The sequence below is a fragment of the Dreissena polymorpha genome, chromosome 6 (genome assembly GCF_020536995.1).
Source record: "Dreissena polymorpha isolate Duluth1 chromosome 6, UMN_Dpol_1.0, whole genome shotgun sequence".
NCBI lineage: Eukaryota > Metazoa > Mollusca > Bivalvia > Myida > Dreissenidae > Dreissena > Dreissena polymorpha.
The window spans coordinates 66588101-66605436 of NC_068360.1; the positions used below are offsets into that span (position 1 = coordinate 66588101).

Consider the following 17336-nt stretch of genomic DNA (forward strand, 5'->3'; position numbering starts at 1 on the left):
CACAGAGTAATGGCCCTTTGAAATTTTCTATAAATTGTACATATAGTGCAATTCTTGTCCGGGCTATTTCTCCCCAACTACTGACTGGACTTTAATGAAGCTTTATGGGAAGCTTAACTACCTTGAGGAGATGCGCATGTTATTAGTGGGTTCTGGTTAGATGATTTATTTAGAGAGTTATGGCCCTTTGAAATTTTTAAGTTGCTAAACCATCCATCGTATTATTGTGTCTAAGAGACAGGTGATGCTCCCCAAAGTTTTTTTTTGAGGGCACAGTAGTTGGGGGGACAAGAATTTTTTTTATAGAAAATGTCAAAGGGCCATAACTCTGTGAAAAATCATCCAACCGGAACCCGCTGATAATATGCACATCTCATCTTGGTAGTTAAGCTTCCCATAAAGTTTCATTGAATTTGGATCATTAGTTGCTGAGAAATAGCCCGGACAAGAATTGCACTATATGAACAGTTAATGGAAAATTTCAAAGGGCCATAACTCTGTGAAAAATCATCTGACCAGAACCCCCTGATAATATGCACTTCACCTCTCGATAGTGAAGCTTCCCATAAAGTGTCATTGAATTCCGGTCATTAGTTGCTGAGAAATAGCCCGGACAAGAATTGCACTATATGTACAGTTTATGGATAATTTCAAAGGGCCATAACTCTGTGAAAAATCATTCGACCAGAACCCGCTGATAATATGCACATCTCCTCTTGGTAGTGAAGCTTCCCATAAAGTTTCATTTAATTCCGGTCATTAGTTGCTGAAAAATAGCCCGGACAAGAATTGCGCTATATGTACAGTTAATGGAAAATTTCAAAGGGCCATAACTCTGTGAAAAATAATCCGACTAGAACCCGCTGATGAAATGCACATCTCCTCTTGGTAGTGAAGCTTCCCATAAAGTTTCATTGAATTCTGGTCATAAGTTGCTGAGAAATAGCCCGGACAAATATTGTGCACGGACAGACACACGGAAAGACAGACGAAGCGGCGACTATATGCTCCCCCCAAAATAAATTTTGAGGGAGAATAAAAAGGAAATTAACTTTTCTGTGCAGCCCAAGATATCATTAGAACAAATGTTCTGACAAAGTTTTTATGAAGAATGAACAATAAATGTATTTTTTTTAGTGCTAACTACATGTAGGCTACACTATAGCCATATAAGGATAAATTCCCCACCACCCTGCAGCCATGTTTTTCAACAGACTGTAACCATTTTCGAACTCATGCAAGATATCATTAAAACAAATGTTCTGAGGAAGTTTCATTAAGATAAATGTAATTTTTAGAGTGTAAACATGTTTTACTAAAGCCACATGAGGAAAAATGCCATGCCCCCTGGCAACCATGTTTATAAACCAACCAGGAACAATTTCAAACTCATTCAAGATATTCTTGGAAAAAATCTTCTGACCAAGTTTCATGATGATCTGACAATAAATGTGACTTCTAGAGTATAAACAAGTTTTTTTCTTAAGCTATATATAGCCGCATTAGGAAAAATGCCCCGCCCCCTGGCAGCCATGTTTTTTAAAAACTGAAACCATTTTCGAACTTGTCCAAGATATTGTTGGGAAAAACCTTCTGACCAAGTTTCATGATGATCAGACAATAAAAGTGGCCTCTGCAGTGTTAACAAGGTTTTACTACAGCTATATAATGAAAAATGCCCTGACCCTGGCAGCCATGTTTTTAAGGCAAGCGGAACCATTTTCGAACTTGTCCAAGATATAAATGGGACAAATCTTCTGACCAAGTTTCATGATGATCAGACAATAAATGTGGCCTCTAGGTTAACAAGGTTTACTATAGCCATATAGAGAAAAATGCCATGCCCCCTGATGGCCATGATTTTCTACCAACAGGAACCTTTTTCGAACTTGTTCAAGATATCATCGGAACAAATCTTTTGACCAAATTACAAGATCGGACAATAAATTCTGCCTCTAGTGTCAACAAGGCAAATGTTTGCGCAACACGAAGCACAACACCCTATGCACAACGGACAAAACCATGAAGATTGTGCTCAGGTGAGCTAAAAAAAGATATAAACAAGTCAAAGGCCAAACGTATTAATTTACTGAAGATGAAGAAGACATTTGGTCCACAAGTGGTTTGTAAACACAGTTGAATTTCGGAATTTACAGCTCCAGATTTCTGGGATAGCTTGCATAAATTATGTAACGCACACTGAATGAATCTGAACCTGAATGTGAAACATTTGTAAATGCTAAAAAGTTGCAGAGCATTTGTATATTTTAATGTTTTACACCAATGTTTCTTGTTTCAGGGTCTTCCTATTGTTATTAACCTTTGTATGGCACTTTTTGTTGTTGGAATTTTTTATATAGAATTATAGTATTGGGCAGGGTCTATGGATCTTTAATTAATTAACCCTTTCCGACATAGATACGATTTTTGACACATTTGTAGCCCCTTAAAAAGTTACACTTAATTAAATACCTTTCCAACAAAATTAAAGTCTAAAAGGCTTCATTTCCAACCTTTAGTTACTGATGAGCAGCAAACAGCATAAAACCTGAACAGACTGAGAGTTACTTACAGGCTGTTCTGGTTTTATGCTGGTTGCAGAAGCCATTTTCACTGTGCTTCTTATGGGGGAAAGAGGTTAAAACAGAATCTGCATCCAATGAAGAGAATTATGTTATAAAGCTGAACAGACCACAACCAAAGTGCTTCGAAGGACGCTTCTTTTATAACATTGTAATGATTATGTAGCATTGTGACATTTGGTGGTAGACTAACATGTATTGGAGACATTGCATAGATGTAACATTAACTGACTAATACATTTTGCAGGCTAATTATGGAAAATATCCAGACAATTATACAACTTATTCACTAACCGATTATCTAGAACTGTTTCATCTACTGAAAAAACAACTTTTGTTATTATCACTCATTATAGATTTTCTGAATAATTGCCTTCAATGAAACTTTGAGTATGTTATGAGTCAAATGGTTTTCCTTGATTTCAAATCAGAAAATGTTTGCAGTAAATAATAAATGTCAATTGAGCATTCATGCCCTATTGTTTCACAAGTAATTGAGTGAATAAGAAAAAGTTTCACCACAAGTTTAGACTAGTTTAAAGATAATTTAATATTCTATAAAAAAGACATACAATTGCATACACAGCAAGCTTGCAGGAGTATTGGGGCATGGTAAAGAATGTTTACAACACTCAATAAAATTCACATTTTACTTTGCAATACATGTACACATATATATAACAACACATATATTAGCACATTGGTGCATAAATATTGCAAGACACAAACGAGATGTGCTCTGTGAAATCTGGGTTTAATGCATGTGCGTAAAATGTTGTCCCAGATTAGCCTGTGCAATCGCTTCCGTAAAAGGAACTACCTTCTAAAAGAATATCCAGTCTAGGCGGAAAGTGTCGTTTCTTATTAGTTTAGTTTAAACCTATTTATTTTAGTTCGATTGCATAGAAAGCCTATGGCTTTTTATAAACACTCTCGAGTCCGTTTCCTGGGCCTAGAACCAGTACTTGGTGTCTATGAGGAAGATTTCAAGAACACACCCACAGTGGGGATCGAATCCGTGACCTCCTGGTCGCTAGGCGGACACCATCCCACAGCAACCTCTTATTTGTGCATACTGCACAGGCTATTCTGGGGCAACACTTCGCACATGCAGTAAGTCCGGTTTTCTCTGAGCAAAATACAAATACATGCATGTCAGACTTTGCAAAGATTTTATAGTACCTACCAGTACATTTACCCATTTTTGTCTCCATCATTTAGAATAATCATCTAGTGTCTCATTATGACCTATCACAAAAACAATCCCTATTGTTAATCCAATCCATGCAGAATTTACAATATTTATTATAAATATAGTTCAAATGAATTCTGAGACATTGTTGGTTAATCATGATCCAGCTTTCGCAACAAATGAATAAATCAATTTGCATTCTGAGAAAACTGGGCTTCATGCATGTGCGTAAAGTGTCGTCCCAGATGTGCAGTCTGCACAGGCTAATAAGGGACAATAATTTCCGCCTAAATTGGAATTTTTGCTAAGAAGAGACTTCATTTAAACGAAAAATATCATAAAAGCGGAAAGTGTCGTCCTTGATTAGCCTGTGCAGACTGCACAGGCTAATCTGGGACGATACTTTAAGCACTTGCATTAAGCCCATTTTTCACAGAACATAACTCAATTTGGTGCAAAACAGAACAATAACTGAATTACATTGTGTAACCAAGACCATCAACATTGGAAAACAAAAGATTTACCAAATTTCAATTAATGATTTGATTAACTGGACATTCTAGAAAACTAACATGCGGCTTAATAAATTGAGAATTCAACTCATCTTGATTGTTCATCTTGGTTTAACAAACAGGTAAACATCGCAATGTACACAAAATCCACAAAGTTGATTTGCATTGACAGAAATCTAAGCCAGCTGTCATATAACTTAATTTATAAGAAAACACTGTGCATTGAAACCATGATGTAATGGATTCATGGTTATTTGGTATCACATGCTAAATACAGCAAATTATTTAGGCAACATGACCTTTATATACCAATAAGTTCTTTACATGGAGAAGCAAAGTAAAATATAAAAAAGATATTGCCAAGCAATAAGGTCCCCTACCGGTGAAACTCCACCATTGTCAGATTTTTTATATATATATATTTGCTGCCATAGCAACCAGAATTCTTGACGTAGGAACAAAATGAAATGATGTGCATAATCTCAATATTGCCATCTGTCAATTTTTCAAGTTTCATGAAAAAATATGAAGTACTTTTTAAGTTATAGCAGGATCCAGAAAAGTGTGACAGACAGAAAGACTGACTGATGCACAGAGCGCAAACCATAAGTCCCCTCCGGTTTCTTAGACTGTCCCTATAATGCAAGAATTGCACATGCGCAGTCTGCATAGTGGTTTACTAAGAGTACATTCCTTGTTTGTCACTGAATGCACACATGCCACACAAAATCTACATGGACTTTCATAAAAACTCAAATGATGCATGTAACAGACTAGAGCCAAATAGCTGTCAACATTTATCAAAGCAGCCCCTATTTCTAAGCCCCTCAAATAACCCGCAGATACATATTTAAACCTTAATCAGTGATTTCAATCCAAGCAGAATCCTGCTAATATTCGACCCCTGCCAAAATTAGCCATGCATTGTTTTGACACATTTGTTTTCACAATTAAACTTGAAAAAAGGATCAAAAATTATCTTTTTATGGACATAATAATACTTTTGTGGAAATGTTTTGTTCATTATTATGATAAACAAGCTATTACAAAACCTTAAACATGCATTTAGGAACATTTCAAGTTACTTCAGTATTTTGACCAAAATCAATTAATTTTAACCCCTCATAATTTTGAGACGTTGGGTCATTTTGACTCCTGTTTTCAAAATCAACTGAAAGGCCTGTTAATAATAACTTGTACATGTATTTGAACCGCACCGGGCGTGCAAAAATGGCTCTTATGCCATATGGTGCTGGCTCCAGATCCGCTCTTGCTACAATAGTCTGGTCAGGACTTACTTTGTCTGCTAATGAGCATACAAAACATGGCTTGCCTTTATAGAAAGAAGACACGGTAGCTCCTGACCAGACAGCGTAAACTGTGCAGGCTGGTCTGGTGCTAAACTGACCTCATATTGGCACAAGACCCATATTTGCATGATGTGTGTCATTTTTTATAATTAAGAAAATCACATTTAGGTTTTCCTTTTACTTTTAATAAAAACACAGACAGCAGCCAGAAATATGGACAATAACAATTTTAACATAAAAGGATCATGTGGTTCCCTACACAATAGTACATGAACAAATTTTTACAATGAAGAGGGTTAGTTTAAACCTATTTATTTTAGCTTGATTGCATTGAAAGTACTTTCTACTTATTTGAAACGCCCTCGAGTCCCTTTCCTGGGCTTAGAACCAGTACTTGGTGTCTTTGAGAGAGATCTAATGAACGCTTCCACAATGGGTATGGAACCCTTGACCTCCTGTTTAAGATTAAGACTGGAAAAACTTTTTTCTATGAAAATTTTCTAGCATTTCAAAAAGGTTAAAAAAACACATTTAAATGAACAGAAACTGAAAATTTAAATATATAATGGAAGTGTTGAAGTAATTTACATCAATTAAAAAAATAATCATAAAAAGTTTTATTTAGCGCAGGCCTTGATTTAGGAGTAATAATTCAAAGTTTAGGTCTAACAAAACACAACACACTGAGGAGAAAAATAGCTATTCTTATTTAGTGTAATAATATAGTGTGTGAAACTTGGAACAAGATGCCACCAAATACTGTCAAATACTATGAGGAAAATTCTCAATTAGAAAGTTTAAACTTCCTGTTTTCAAAAGTTTATGACAGCCCAGCTTAATGTAACTTAAAGCAAATGATAAAACTTGTTACTTTACAAGCAGGAACAATAGTTGAAAAGATGACGTATTATCTTCACATTAATTACTAAGCATTAAAATGATTAATTATATTTATCTCATCCTGCTCCACGATAAATACAATTCTGAAATACGACTAACAATGGCAAATGTGCATATTTTTACATTATTTATATAATAATATGTTTATTTAACAACATATGTGTACATCAGACCTTCTAAGAATTTAAGTAAGTATGGCTTTAATGTATCAGACATATTTTATTAACAATATTGTAATTTGTATAAATAATGTCATTATGTGCTAAATTCAGCAAAATGCACATCCAAAGTCAGGATTTTTAAACAGCTCTGACCTTTAGAAGTGAACATCTGTTGTCAATTCATAAACTTAGCCAAACATGCATACAGTAATTATTGAATTAAATGTGTTTACACTAACAATTCTTAATTTTATCTCCTTACACACAGCAGATCCAACCCTAAACCAGGTAAATCATCAATCGAAGTCACAAGCCACTTGATCCACATCACTTCACATGTTCTTTTATCATTAATATGCATGTTGTTCTCATATCTTTTCTATGCGTGTTGCAGCTTCCTTGAATGGAAACCTTTCAATTCTGTTCTTTCCTATTTCTCATTGAATGTGTTAATAAGACTGCATCCCTCTTGAGCTTTTCATCCTATATCTTCTTGTCACTTGGTATTGCGCAATCACGGTTGCCACGCCCACATTTTCTTGGAATTCACCAGCTTCCCTGATGGTGTGACGTTAATTGCAATAACACCAACTTTCTTCAACAATGCAAATGGTCCTAATTAGATGCTCTAACTGTGTAACATAACACATGATAAAGCGATGTGGCTTTTCATACATGTATCTGACATGAACATCAACATAATGACTCTTCCGTGTTAAGTTTCGAGTTGCAATAAACCCTCTTCTCAATGAGTCAAAACCTTCACATAATAGGCTTGGGTCTCATTGCTGACAATTTCCTTTACTTACACCTAGAAACACTGAACTGGGAGGAAACACTAACAACACTGTAACATTATCATCCATCTAACGGTTGGCCTAAATAAATCATAGTCACTTCAGTGTTTCCATACACTGCCGACACTGAGGGGTACAGTTTTGTATCATTTGGCAAGCCTCGAAAAGCCACTCCTGGAAAAAACAAGTAAATTCCTTACAAACTTTGGTGTCTGAGTAGAGAAAAACACCTTTTGAAAACAACACTAAAAATAATGAACATAAATCATCAATGATCATGTATATGTAACAAGAATTGAAATGTTGAAATCATGTTTACATTTACGGTTTACCAGTATGTTTTGAAGTTTTAATAGTGATATAGAATAATAAAAATCTTAAGTTTTGTAAACAAGCAAAAACAAACATAAGTTAATCTTCATTTGAATTTCTATAAGCAAGTTCAAGAGACAGCTATATGCCCACCAAGATTCCTTTTACCTGTGATGAGTGGTTACCTACTAAGACACCAAATTTGACACCTGAACATATTTTGAATGACAATCCCATTTCGTGAAAATCTTTCCAAGAGTATTATATAAGCATATACCAAAAAGATTATGGATCATTGTCTCAATGACCTAAACATTTTAGAACAGTGTTATGATAATGTTCCATGCGTATAGGAGCTACAGAGCAGACACAAAAACCATGTGACCTTGACCTTGGGCCTGCATGACTCACTCATGCCTTCATCACACAATATTTTCTTTCTTATACATTAGTAGGTCGCACATAAGCCATGAGTAAATCTAACAGACATTGTGATAGCCAACTGTAACTTACTAACAACCTATTATTTTCTTCTGAATCAAATAGTAGGCTGAATAACAGCAGATTGGCAGTGTGAAAACGTCCTTACCTAAAAATTCATAGTTTTTCTCAAACGCTAATGTGTTATCATCACAGTCCAATATCACTCGTATTCGTTCCCCAACCTGAAACATGGATAAAACAGCAGCTTTAATTAATTCCCATAATTTTCAAGAAAAGTGAAAAAATAGCCAATTTCAAGAAAATCATTATATTCTTTTATTTATTTTTAATATGCAGATAGTTCTGCTCTTTACATTTTATCACAAACATTGTTGTATATTTAATAAACTAAATAAAAAATTATTTACATAATAGTGAAATATTAATACAAAGTAAGGTTTTCTGGATTGGCGCCTTTAAGTATAACGCTCCCAGGAGCTAAACTAGAAGATTGCCAATATCTATTATCACCATGTGCTCAGTAATATGTAGGGTGAAGCGGACCTGGGTAAAAATGCTATCTGGGCAAAAAGATCAGATACTAATCCAAGCAAGAAGACGAAATTTCACACCTGATACTTTGGCGCATTGTTCAATAACGGGAAATTCCCTTGAGAGTCGCCATTATGTATTAAACGATTATCTACTAAATTCCATCCCCATGACTGATCATCTGCTCCTAGTAATTCTGAATATCCAAGCCTTTGCATGTTTGCGTTCCTGGTTGCTAGCCCGATCACCGCTATAGTCCCTAATGGGCCCTCCCACACAACTTCCCAGCAGTGTCGACCTTGTTTAAAACCCAGTTTGCCCCTACACCCGTCCGTGCTTTGAGCAACTGGCTTTCTATGGAGGGTAAAACCGTTCGGTTTAATGTAAATGTTTCTAGAGCAGTCGTTTGGGTTCCAAGCGTGATAGAATGCTCGTAGTTTTGTTTTGTACGTAGGGCAATTCACTAAAATGTCCGATTTTAACGCTTCCTCTGCGAGCTTTCTTACACAGTGAAGTCGCCATACGTCATTGTCCTCGTCGTTCAGAAATTTATACCATGATTTACACACTAGCGAGCACGTTCGCAAGTCATTTATATCTAAAAAAGAGAATAAATTCTCAAGCACAGTGCTAGGAAGGTTTTCGGCAGCCATTTCTGAGACTGGTTTCATTTTTACTACCAGAGTTACCGTTCTTCGCATTGAAGTGTGTATTAACAAATTTCCGTATAATAAACTGAAACCAAACTCATAACGAGATTTTCAAGATGACAGCCTCCATGGAAAATAAGTGTCAACAGTACCATACATAAATTTACTTAATGTATATCAAAAGGCAATAAACGACTTTAAACTTGGTAAGTATAGAAGAAAGAATCGTATATTTGAAATAATTTTATGGTGATTGATGACATTATAACAAACGTAGAAACATTACAATCGTTTGTCCTTAGAAATGTTAAATTGTCATGTTGTAGGTTAAAACCCACTAGTTCGTATAGATCAATGTTGTTAAGGTAGTATTTAAAAAGGTGTTAAATGTGTCAAATAAGAGTGTAATAATTGCATGCACGGATTTACCAGGAGCACGAGCAGCACGTGCCCCCAGCCGCTAAAGAATTCTTTTTTCGTGCACATGTTTTTTAGTGAAACCAACTTGGCCACAGATGTTCCAATTTCCCCGATTTCCAGCAGAGGGAGTGCCCCTAACTTACTGTCTACTATCAACGGGGGGGGGGGGGGGGGGGGGGGGGGGGGGGTAGGGGGACACTGGATTATCACCGCAGCAACAATCTCTTGAGTGTGATATGTGCTCTTTTTGGCAGTAGATCTTTTAAAAGCGTCTGGATAACTCTTACTTTTTGTGCACTTTTTTAAAAACTTTTGCATTTCATCTAATAACATTAACATTTTATCACCCATTATATAAGTTCTGACAAAATATGGTTACCGGTATTATCCCTATGCTTTTCGGAGAAAAAGTGGGGATTATGTGGTTATTTCCTCCGTCTGTCCGTCCTGGCCACTATCTCCTCCTACACTATTAGCACTAGAACCTTGAAACTTACACACATGGCAGCTACATGTATGAGCATATGTGCGATGGTGCACTATTTGGAATTTTGATCTGACCCCTGGGTCAAAAGTTATGGGGGTTGGGGTGGGGCTGGGTCAGAGATTTTCCTGCAACTGCGATTCGAAAAAGGCTCATAACTACTGTGTCCCTTCTGATAATGCTTTCATATTTGGTATGCATGTGTTCTTCACAACACCTTTCCATGCGCATACAATTTTTTACTCCTGTGACCTTTACCTTGAACTTGAAGTCAGCGTTCAGGTTTGAAAATCTGCTACTGCGATTTGAAAAAGGGCTCATAACTACTGTGTGCCTTCAGATATTGCTTTCATACATATTTGGTATGCATGTGGATCTGGACAACACCTTTCCATGCGCATGAAATTTTTTACTTGGGGTCAGCGTTCAGGTTTTGGAAGTTGCGTCCACAATTCAAAAAAAGATCAGAACGTCTGTTTCCCTTCAGATATAGCTTACATATTTTGTACGCATGTGTATCTGGACAAGACCTTTCCATGCTCATAAAAATGTTGACCCCTGTGACCTTGACCTTGAATTTAGGGTCTGCGTTTAGATTTTGAAATCTATTATGTTTTTTTTCTGCCGTCCTTCCGGCCTGGCCACTATCTCCTCCTACACTATTAGCACTAGAACCTTGAAACTTACACACATGGTAGCTATGAGCATATATGCGACAGTGCACTATTTGGAATTTTGATCTGACCCCTGGGTCAAAGTTATGGGGGTTGGGGTGGGGCCTGGTCAGAGATTTTCACTCATTTTTTTAGGTTATTTTACATTAACTTCTTCATTTCTACACAGATTTACTTCAAATTGATTCTGAACATCTCTTATGACAATGCAGTCAATCTCAACTATGCATGGCCCCATTATAAACCCTGGGGCGCCCCTGGGTCAAACATGCGGCGTGGGGATATGCTTCAGACTGTGCCGTGCCATTTCCAGTTATGCCCCTGAAGGAGGGCATATAGTAATTGGACTGTCCTTCCGTTCGTCTGTCCGTCTGTCCATCACACTTTGTGTTTAGGTTTCTAAAAATGCTCATAACTTCTATGTCCCTTCAGATATAACCTTCATATTTGGTATGCATGTGTATATGGACAAGGCCTTTCCATACGCACACAAATTTTGACCCCTGTGACCTTTATCTTGAACTTAGGGTCCGCGTTTAGGTTTCGAAATCTGCGCTTAGGTTTCGAAATCTGCGTTTAGGTTTCTAAAAATGCTCATAACTTCTATGTTCCTTGAGATACACGTATAACCTTCATATTTGGTATGCATGTGTATATGGACAAGGCCTTTCCATACGCACACAAATTTTGACCCCTGTGACCTTGACTTTGAACTTAGGGTCCGCGTTTAGGTTTCAAAAACTGCGTTTAGGTTTTGAAAAATGCTCATAACTTCTATCAAAGCATTTATAGGGGGCATATGTCATCCTATGGTGACAGCTCTTGTTAAATAATGAAATAATTAATGTTTGTGAAAAATTTTCTTTATGAAAGTAATTTACATGAAAACAGGTCTTCCAGTGACATTTTTCATACAGTTCAAATTATGTTGCACATGCTTTTCTATTTTCAGAAAATATCCATGACGCAAAAATGAAGCTTTCACACCTCAGAAAATTTCCGTCAAGACTGACTGGTCTCAAACCATTGGTTGGAACATACTGCGTACGGCGACATGTATCAAGGGTCTCTCCTTTAACGTCTGCATTTAACACACGAGGTGGAAAACTGTTCAACTTTAAGCTACTAGAATCCCAGAGTGTGGTAGGTAAATTACTAGAGTAATAACTGTTGCCAAATAATAAATAACTTATTTCGTTATTAGATGCTGTTTGTTTAAATGGCGGTAGTTCAATTATTTTACAAAGCAGTATTCATTGAAAGTCCCATATTGATAACTGACCACAGTGTATATATCTATAAATAACTGGCCCTAATTTCTTTTCTGGCACGTTAACCAACAAGTTGGTACTTTGTTTTCGTCAGAAGGGTCAACATACTTGTTATTAAAAACAGTGCTTTTTTTCTTCTTAAGCAATTGCCTTATACAGGCCTCTTCGCCCTAAAGAAGGCCCCTTCCCCAAACAGGATTTCGGTAGAATCAGGCAATATTAGAAAACAAATCAAGTTGACCATAGTACCTTTGAAATTTCTTTCCCCTTTCGCCAGACCATTTCCCCAAATCAAGAAAAAAAGCTGTGTTAAAAATAATCCACGTTCAGTTTTACAGTTATTCTCATGATTCTGATCTGAAACTTATATAGAAACAGTCCTTGTGACTTCATTGGTTTGTTGAAATAATCAGTAATATCTTGTGACATCAATTTATAGGTAAATAAAGTCTTCACTTTATGATTTAACATTAATATTAAAGATGAATGTACGTAATTATCATGCAAGATATAAATAGAGGATGAGGGCAAAACTATCTTATATACAACAGTTTCATGCTTGACCATCTCAAAATATTGTAGTCCTATGTAATTTAAAATTTTGCATCTCAGGTTTTTTTTCAACATACCAGAACTGAAAAAACTAGGTTTGCATTGCAGGGTTTATTCAACATAGCAGAACTGAAAAAACTAGGTTTGCATTGCAAAGTTTATTCAACATACCAGAACTGAAAAAAACTAGGTTTGCATTGCAGGGTTTATTCAACATACTGGAACTAAAGACACTTGGTTTGCATGGCAGGATTTATTCAACATAACAGAACTTAAGACACTAGGTTTGCAATGCAGGGTTTATTCAACATACCAGAACTGAGCACACTAGGTTTGCAATGCAGGGTTTATTCAACATACCAGAACTGAAAACACTCGGTTTGCATTGCAGGGAATTTTCAACATACCAGAACTGAAAACACTTGGTTTGCATTGCAGGGTTTAATCAACAAACCAGAACTGAAGACAATAGGTTTGCATTGCAGGGTTTATTAAACATACCAGAACTGAAGACACTAGGTTTGTATTGTAGGGTTTATTCAACATACCAGAACTGAAGACACTAGGTTTGCATGGCAGGGTTTATTCAACATACCAGAACTTAAGTCACTAGGTTTGCATTGCAGGGTTTATTCAACATACCAGAACTGTGCACACTATGTTTGCATTGAAGGGTTTATTCAACATACCAGAACTGAAAACACTAGGTTTGCATTGCAGGGTTTATTCAACATACATGTACCAGAACTGAAAAAACTAGGTTTGCATTGCAGGGTTTATTCAACATACCGGAAGTAAAGACACTAGGTTTGAATGGTAGGGTTTATTCAACATACAAGAACTGAGCACACTAGGTTTGCAATGCAGGGTTTATTCAACATACCAGAACTGAAGACACTTGGTTTGCATTGCAGGGTTTAATCAACAAACCAGAACTGAAGACACTAGGTTTGCATTGCAGGGTTTATTCAACATACCAGAAATTAAGACACTAGGTTTGCATTGCAGGGTTTATTCAACATACCAGAACTGAGCACACTAGGTTTGCAATGCAGGGTTTATTCAACATACCAGAACTGAAAAAACTAGGTTTGCATTGCAGGGTTTATTCAACATATTAGAACTGAAAAAACTAGGTTTGCATTGAAGGGTTTATTCAACATACCGGAAGTAAAGACACTTGGTTTGCATGGCAGAATTTATTCAACGTACCAGAACTGAACACACTAGGTTTGCATGGCAGGGTTTATTCAACACACCAGAACTGAAGACGCTAGGTTTGCATGGCCGGGTTTAATCAACAAACCAGAACTGAAGACACTAGGTTTGCATTGCAGGATTTATTCAACATACCAGAACTGAAGACACTAGGTTTGCATTGCAGGATTTATTCAACATACCAGAACTGAAGACTAGGTTTGCATTGCAGGGTTTATGCAACATACCAGAACTGAAGACACTAGGTTTGCATTGCAGGGTTTATTCAACATACCAGAACTGAAGACACTTTCAGGAGTGAAGATCCTAGAAGAACAATGCATTGCGGACATCAACAGACTGAAACAAGAAGCCTGCAGTGCAGACAGGAAGAGAAAACTTGTGGTGGTTTTGGACGAGATGTCTGACAGTATATGCAGAGTGGCTGACATGGTATTCATAGGCCTTAAAATGTTGTTTCTTTTATTAAGCATTTTTTGTTCCGTTTAAATACTCTGTAGATTTAATTCACATGATCGTTTAATTACTTAAATGTTTGTTTGCAGCAAATGAATTTAGCAGTAAGGAACATTGAATATATTTAAAGAAATCAACTTATATCTAAATAATTTATTAGTCATAATTGTAAGCGATTTATTGATTGAAATATTTTCTTTAGTGGAAATACCATACACACATTTTTATGTCCCCCACCACTATAGTGGGGGACATATTGTTTTTGCCCTGTCTGTTGGTTGGTTGGTTGGTTTATGTTTTGTTTGCTCCATTTTTAACATTTTGCCATAACTTTTGCAATATTGAAGATAGCAACTTCATGTTTAGAATGCATGTGTATGTCATGGAGCTGCACATTTTGAGTGGTGAATTGTCAAGGTCAAGGTCATCCTTCAAGGTCAAAGGTCAAATATATAGCTTCAAAGAGGCACAGAAGGGGACACAGTGTTTCTAACAAACACATATCTTGTTTTTTACTGATCTTAGTGTAAATCTCTTCAATTACTCTAAATATTTTTAATAAGCATTTGTTCAGAAGGCTTCTTGTGTTTATTCTGTCTTTCTTAAACTCTACTGTCTTCTTCTTCTTCTTGGCGTTCGCTCTACACGATCACACCAGTTTCTTCAATAAATGATGTGGTCCGTCTCAGGTCATCCACGTCTCCATAAAGTTTCTGATGGAGGGTTGTGTCCTGGGGCCACTTTGTAGCTCGCTCCTGGTCGTGACGTTTACATCTTTGGAGGATGTGTTCAGCTGTTTGGTCTTCTGTGCCACACGGACAGGTCGGTGACGGGGCCAGTCTGTATTTTTTATGCATGTGTGCATTGAGTCGGTTGTGCCCTGATCGGAGTCTGACCATTATCACTTGCTCTGCCCTGCTTAGGAGATGATATGCATCTGCCTCTTGTCTTGGCCGGGTAAGTGATTTAATGATGGTAACTTTCTCCTTGTAGCTTACTTGCACAGGTGGCTGATCTAACTGAGCACCTTGTTTTGCCAGTTGGTCAGCATCTTCATTTCCGGCCACTCCACAGTGTGCTGGGATCCACTGGAGGGTCACGTTTAGGTTGGTGCTGATTCTTTGTAAGGCATTTGCAAGCTGAGGAACCTTGTTGTTGGTCAGGGCTTCTAATACAGACATGGCATCTGTAAAGAAGACTATCGAGTTGACATCTTCGGTCGAGTCTTCAATCATTGACACTGCCTTCATGAGGGCTAAAGTCTCTGCTCTGTAGTTGCTACAGTGTGTTCCGGTTGCTGCATGATGTGTTTCTCGTTTTCCGGATGGGTACAGAATGACGATGCCAGCACCTCCATTTATGACTGCTCTAGTGGCAGAACCGTCTGTGTAGACATGAGTCCATGCCTCTCTTGGGTATTCGTCATCGTTCATGGCAAGTGTGAGGCTCTTTCTGATATGCTCATCCTCTTGTTTACCTGGCTGTAGGTGAGGAACACTGGATCTTACTGCAACATTTGACAGGTCATTTTGTAATGGATCTATGATGTCTTCTTGACCAAGCGGAGTGGTGGGGATGGTCAGATCCGTTGCATAGGCCTTGTCCAGCTTCTTAGCTTCGTGTACAAAGCTGCTACGCTTGATCCGATTTTTGGTGTATCCTTTAACTCTGGCTGACATGGGGTGATCCGTTAGACATTTATACTTCTCTGTCTGAAGCAGGATTTTGACATCTCTTCTTTCTTGAAGTGGTTGTATTCCTGTTATCTTTTCCATGAAGGCAATTGGTGTGGACTTGGTTGCTCCTGTCATGATGCGCAGAGCTTGGTTCTGGATTTTATCCAGAGCCTGGCAATTGGATTTGGCTGTGGAAGACCATGTGGGGGAACTATACTCTAGTTGGGGTCTCACTGTGCCTTGATAGACTGTCTTGAGTATGTGCTCATTTGCCCCCCATGTAGTTCCCGCAAGCTTTCGCATCATTGCAAGTTTTCTTCGGGCCTTTCCTTCTGCTTTCATGAGGTGTGGCTTCCACGTTTGCCTCTTGTCAAAGGTGACTCCCAGGTACATGGTCTCGTCTGCTTCAGTCATAGGAGTGTCTCCCATTCTCACCGTCCCTGCTTTCTGTTTTGATGACAATGTGAATAGTGTGGTGGATGATTTCTCTTTGTTGATCATTACACACCAGTCTTCAGCCCATGCGGTAAGTTTGTCTATTGCTTCTTGCATTCTGTATGTGGCTGTGGTGGCATGCTCTTCTTTGCACCATAACACAAGATCATCAGCATAAAGTGCCGCCTTCACTCCCCTTGGCAATTCAGACACAAGATCGTTGATGAAGAGTAAGAAGAGCGTCGGGGACAGGACTCCTCCTTGTGGGACACCGTGCCGTAGAAGGAACTTCTTACTGCTTCTTTGGTTCAAGCTTACTCTTGCCCTTCTATTGAATAGATAGGACTTGATCCACTTCAGCATGTTTCCTCCAACTCCATTCCTCATCAGTTTGACTTGGAGTCCGTCAGTCCAGACTTTATCGAAGGCCCTTTGAAGGTCTATCCATGCTGTCAGGACAACCTTCTGTTCCTGGAAAGCATCTTCAATTTCTTGTGCCAGGTAGGTAGTCTGGTCCTCGGTGGAGCGGAATTGCCTGAATCCAGCTTGTTGTTTTGCAAGTAAGTCGTTCGTCTCCAGATACCATTTAAGGCGTGCATTTACAATTCTCTCCATCGTCTTCCCAACACAGCTAGTGAGGCTTATTGGACGGTAGCTTCCAGCCTGCTTCGGATCCTTGCCTTTCTTGTGGATAGGTATCATAATGGCCTCTTTCCAGACTTGGGGAAGTTGGCCTTGTGTCCAGCTGTGGTTGAAGAT

General features: G+C 37.8%; 2 protein-coding genes across 2 annotated transcripts in view; one reads left to right on the forward strand and one right to left on the reverse strand.

The window, feature by feature from the left end:
* Window positions 1-3218: 3218 nt before the first annotated feature.
* On the reverse strand, window positions 3219-9430 carry LOC127833694 (F-box/SPRY domain-containing protein 1-like). The gene is made up of 3 exons (XM_052359104.1): window positions 8822-9430; window positions 8356-8431; window positions 3219-7628 (listed from the first exon to the last, which is right to left on the reverse strand). Exons 1-3 carry the CDS (start codon window positions 9410-9412, stop codon window positions 7516-7518), a joined length of 780 nt encoding a protein of 259 aa, XP_052215064.1. The 5' UTR covers window positions 9413-9430; the 3' UTR covers window positions 3219-7515.
* A 27-nt stretch (window positions 9431-9457) lies between these two features.
* LOC127833693 (mitochondrial intermediate peptidase-like) overlaps window positions 9458-17336 on the forward strand; it is a 47912-nt gene continuing 40033 nt past the window's right edge. The window contains exons 1-3 of the mRNA XM_052359103.1: window positions 9458-9597; window positions 11922-12112; window positions 14269-14442. Coding sequence (XP_052215063.1) covers window positions 11942-12112; window positions 14269-14442 — 345 coding nt within the window. The 5' untranslated portion in view covers window positions 9458-9597; window positions 11922-11941. The remainder of the gene's footprint in view (window positions 9598-11921; window positions 12113-14268; window positions 14443-17336) is intronic.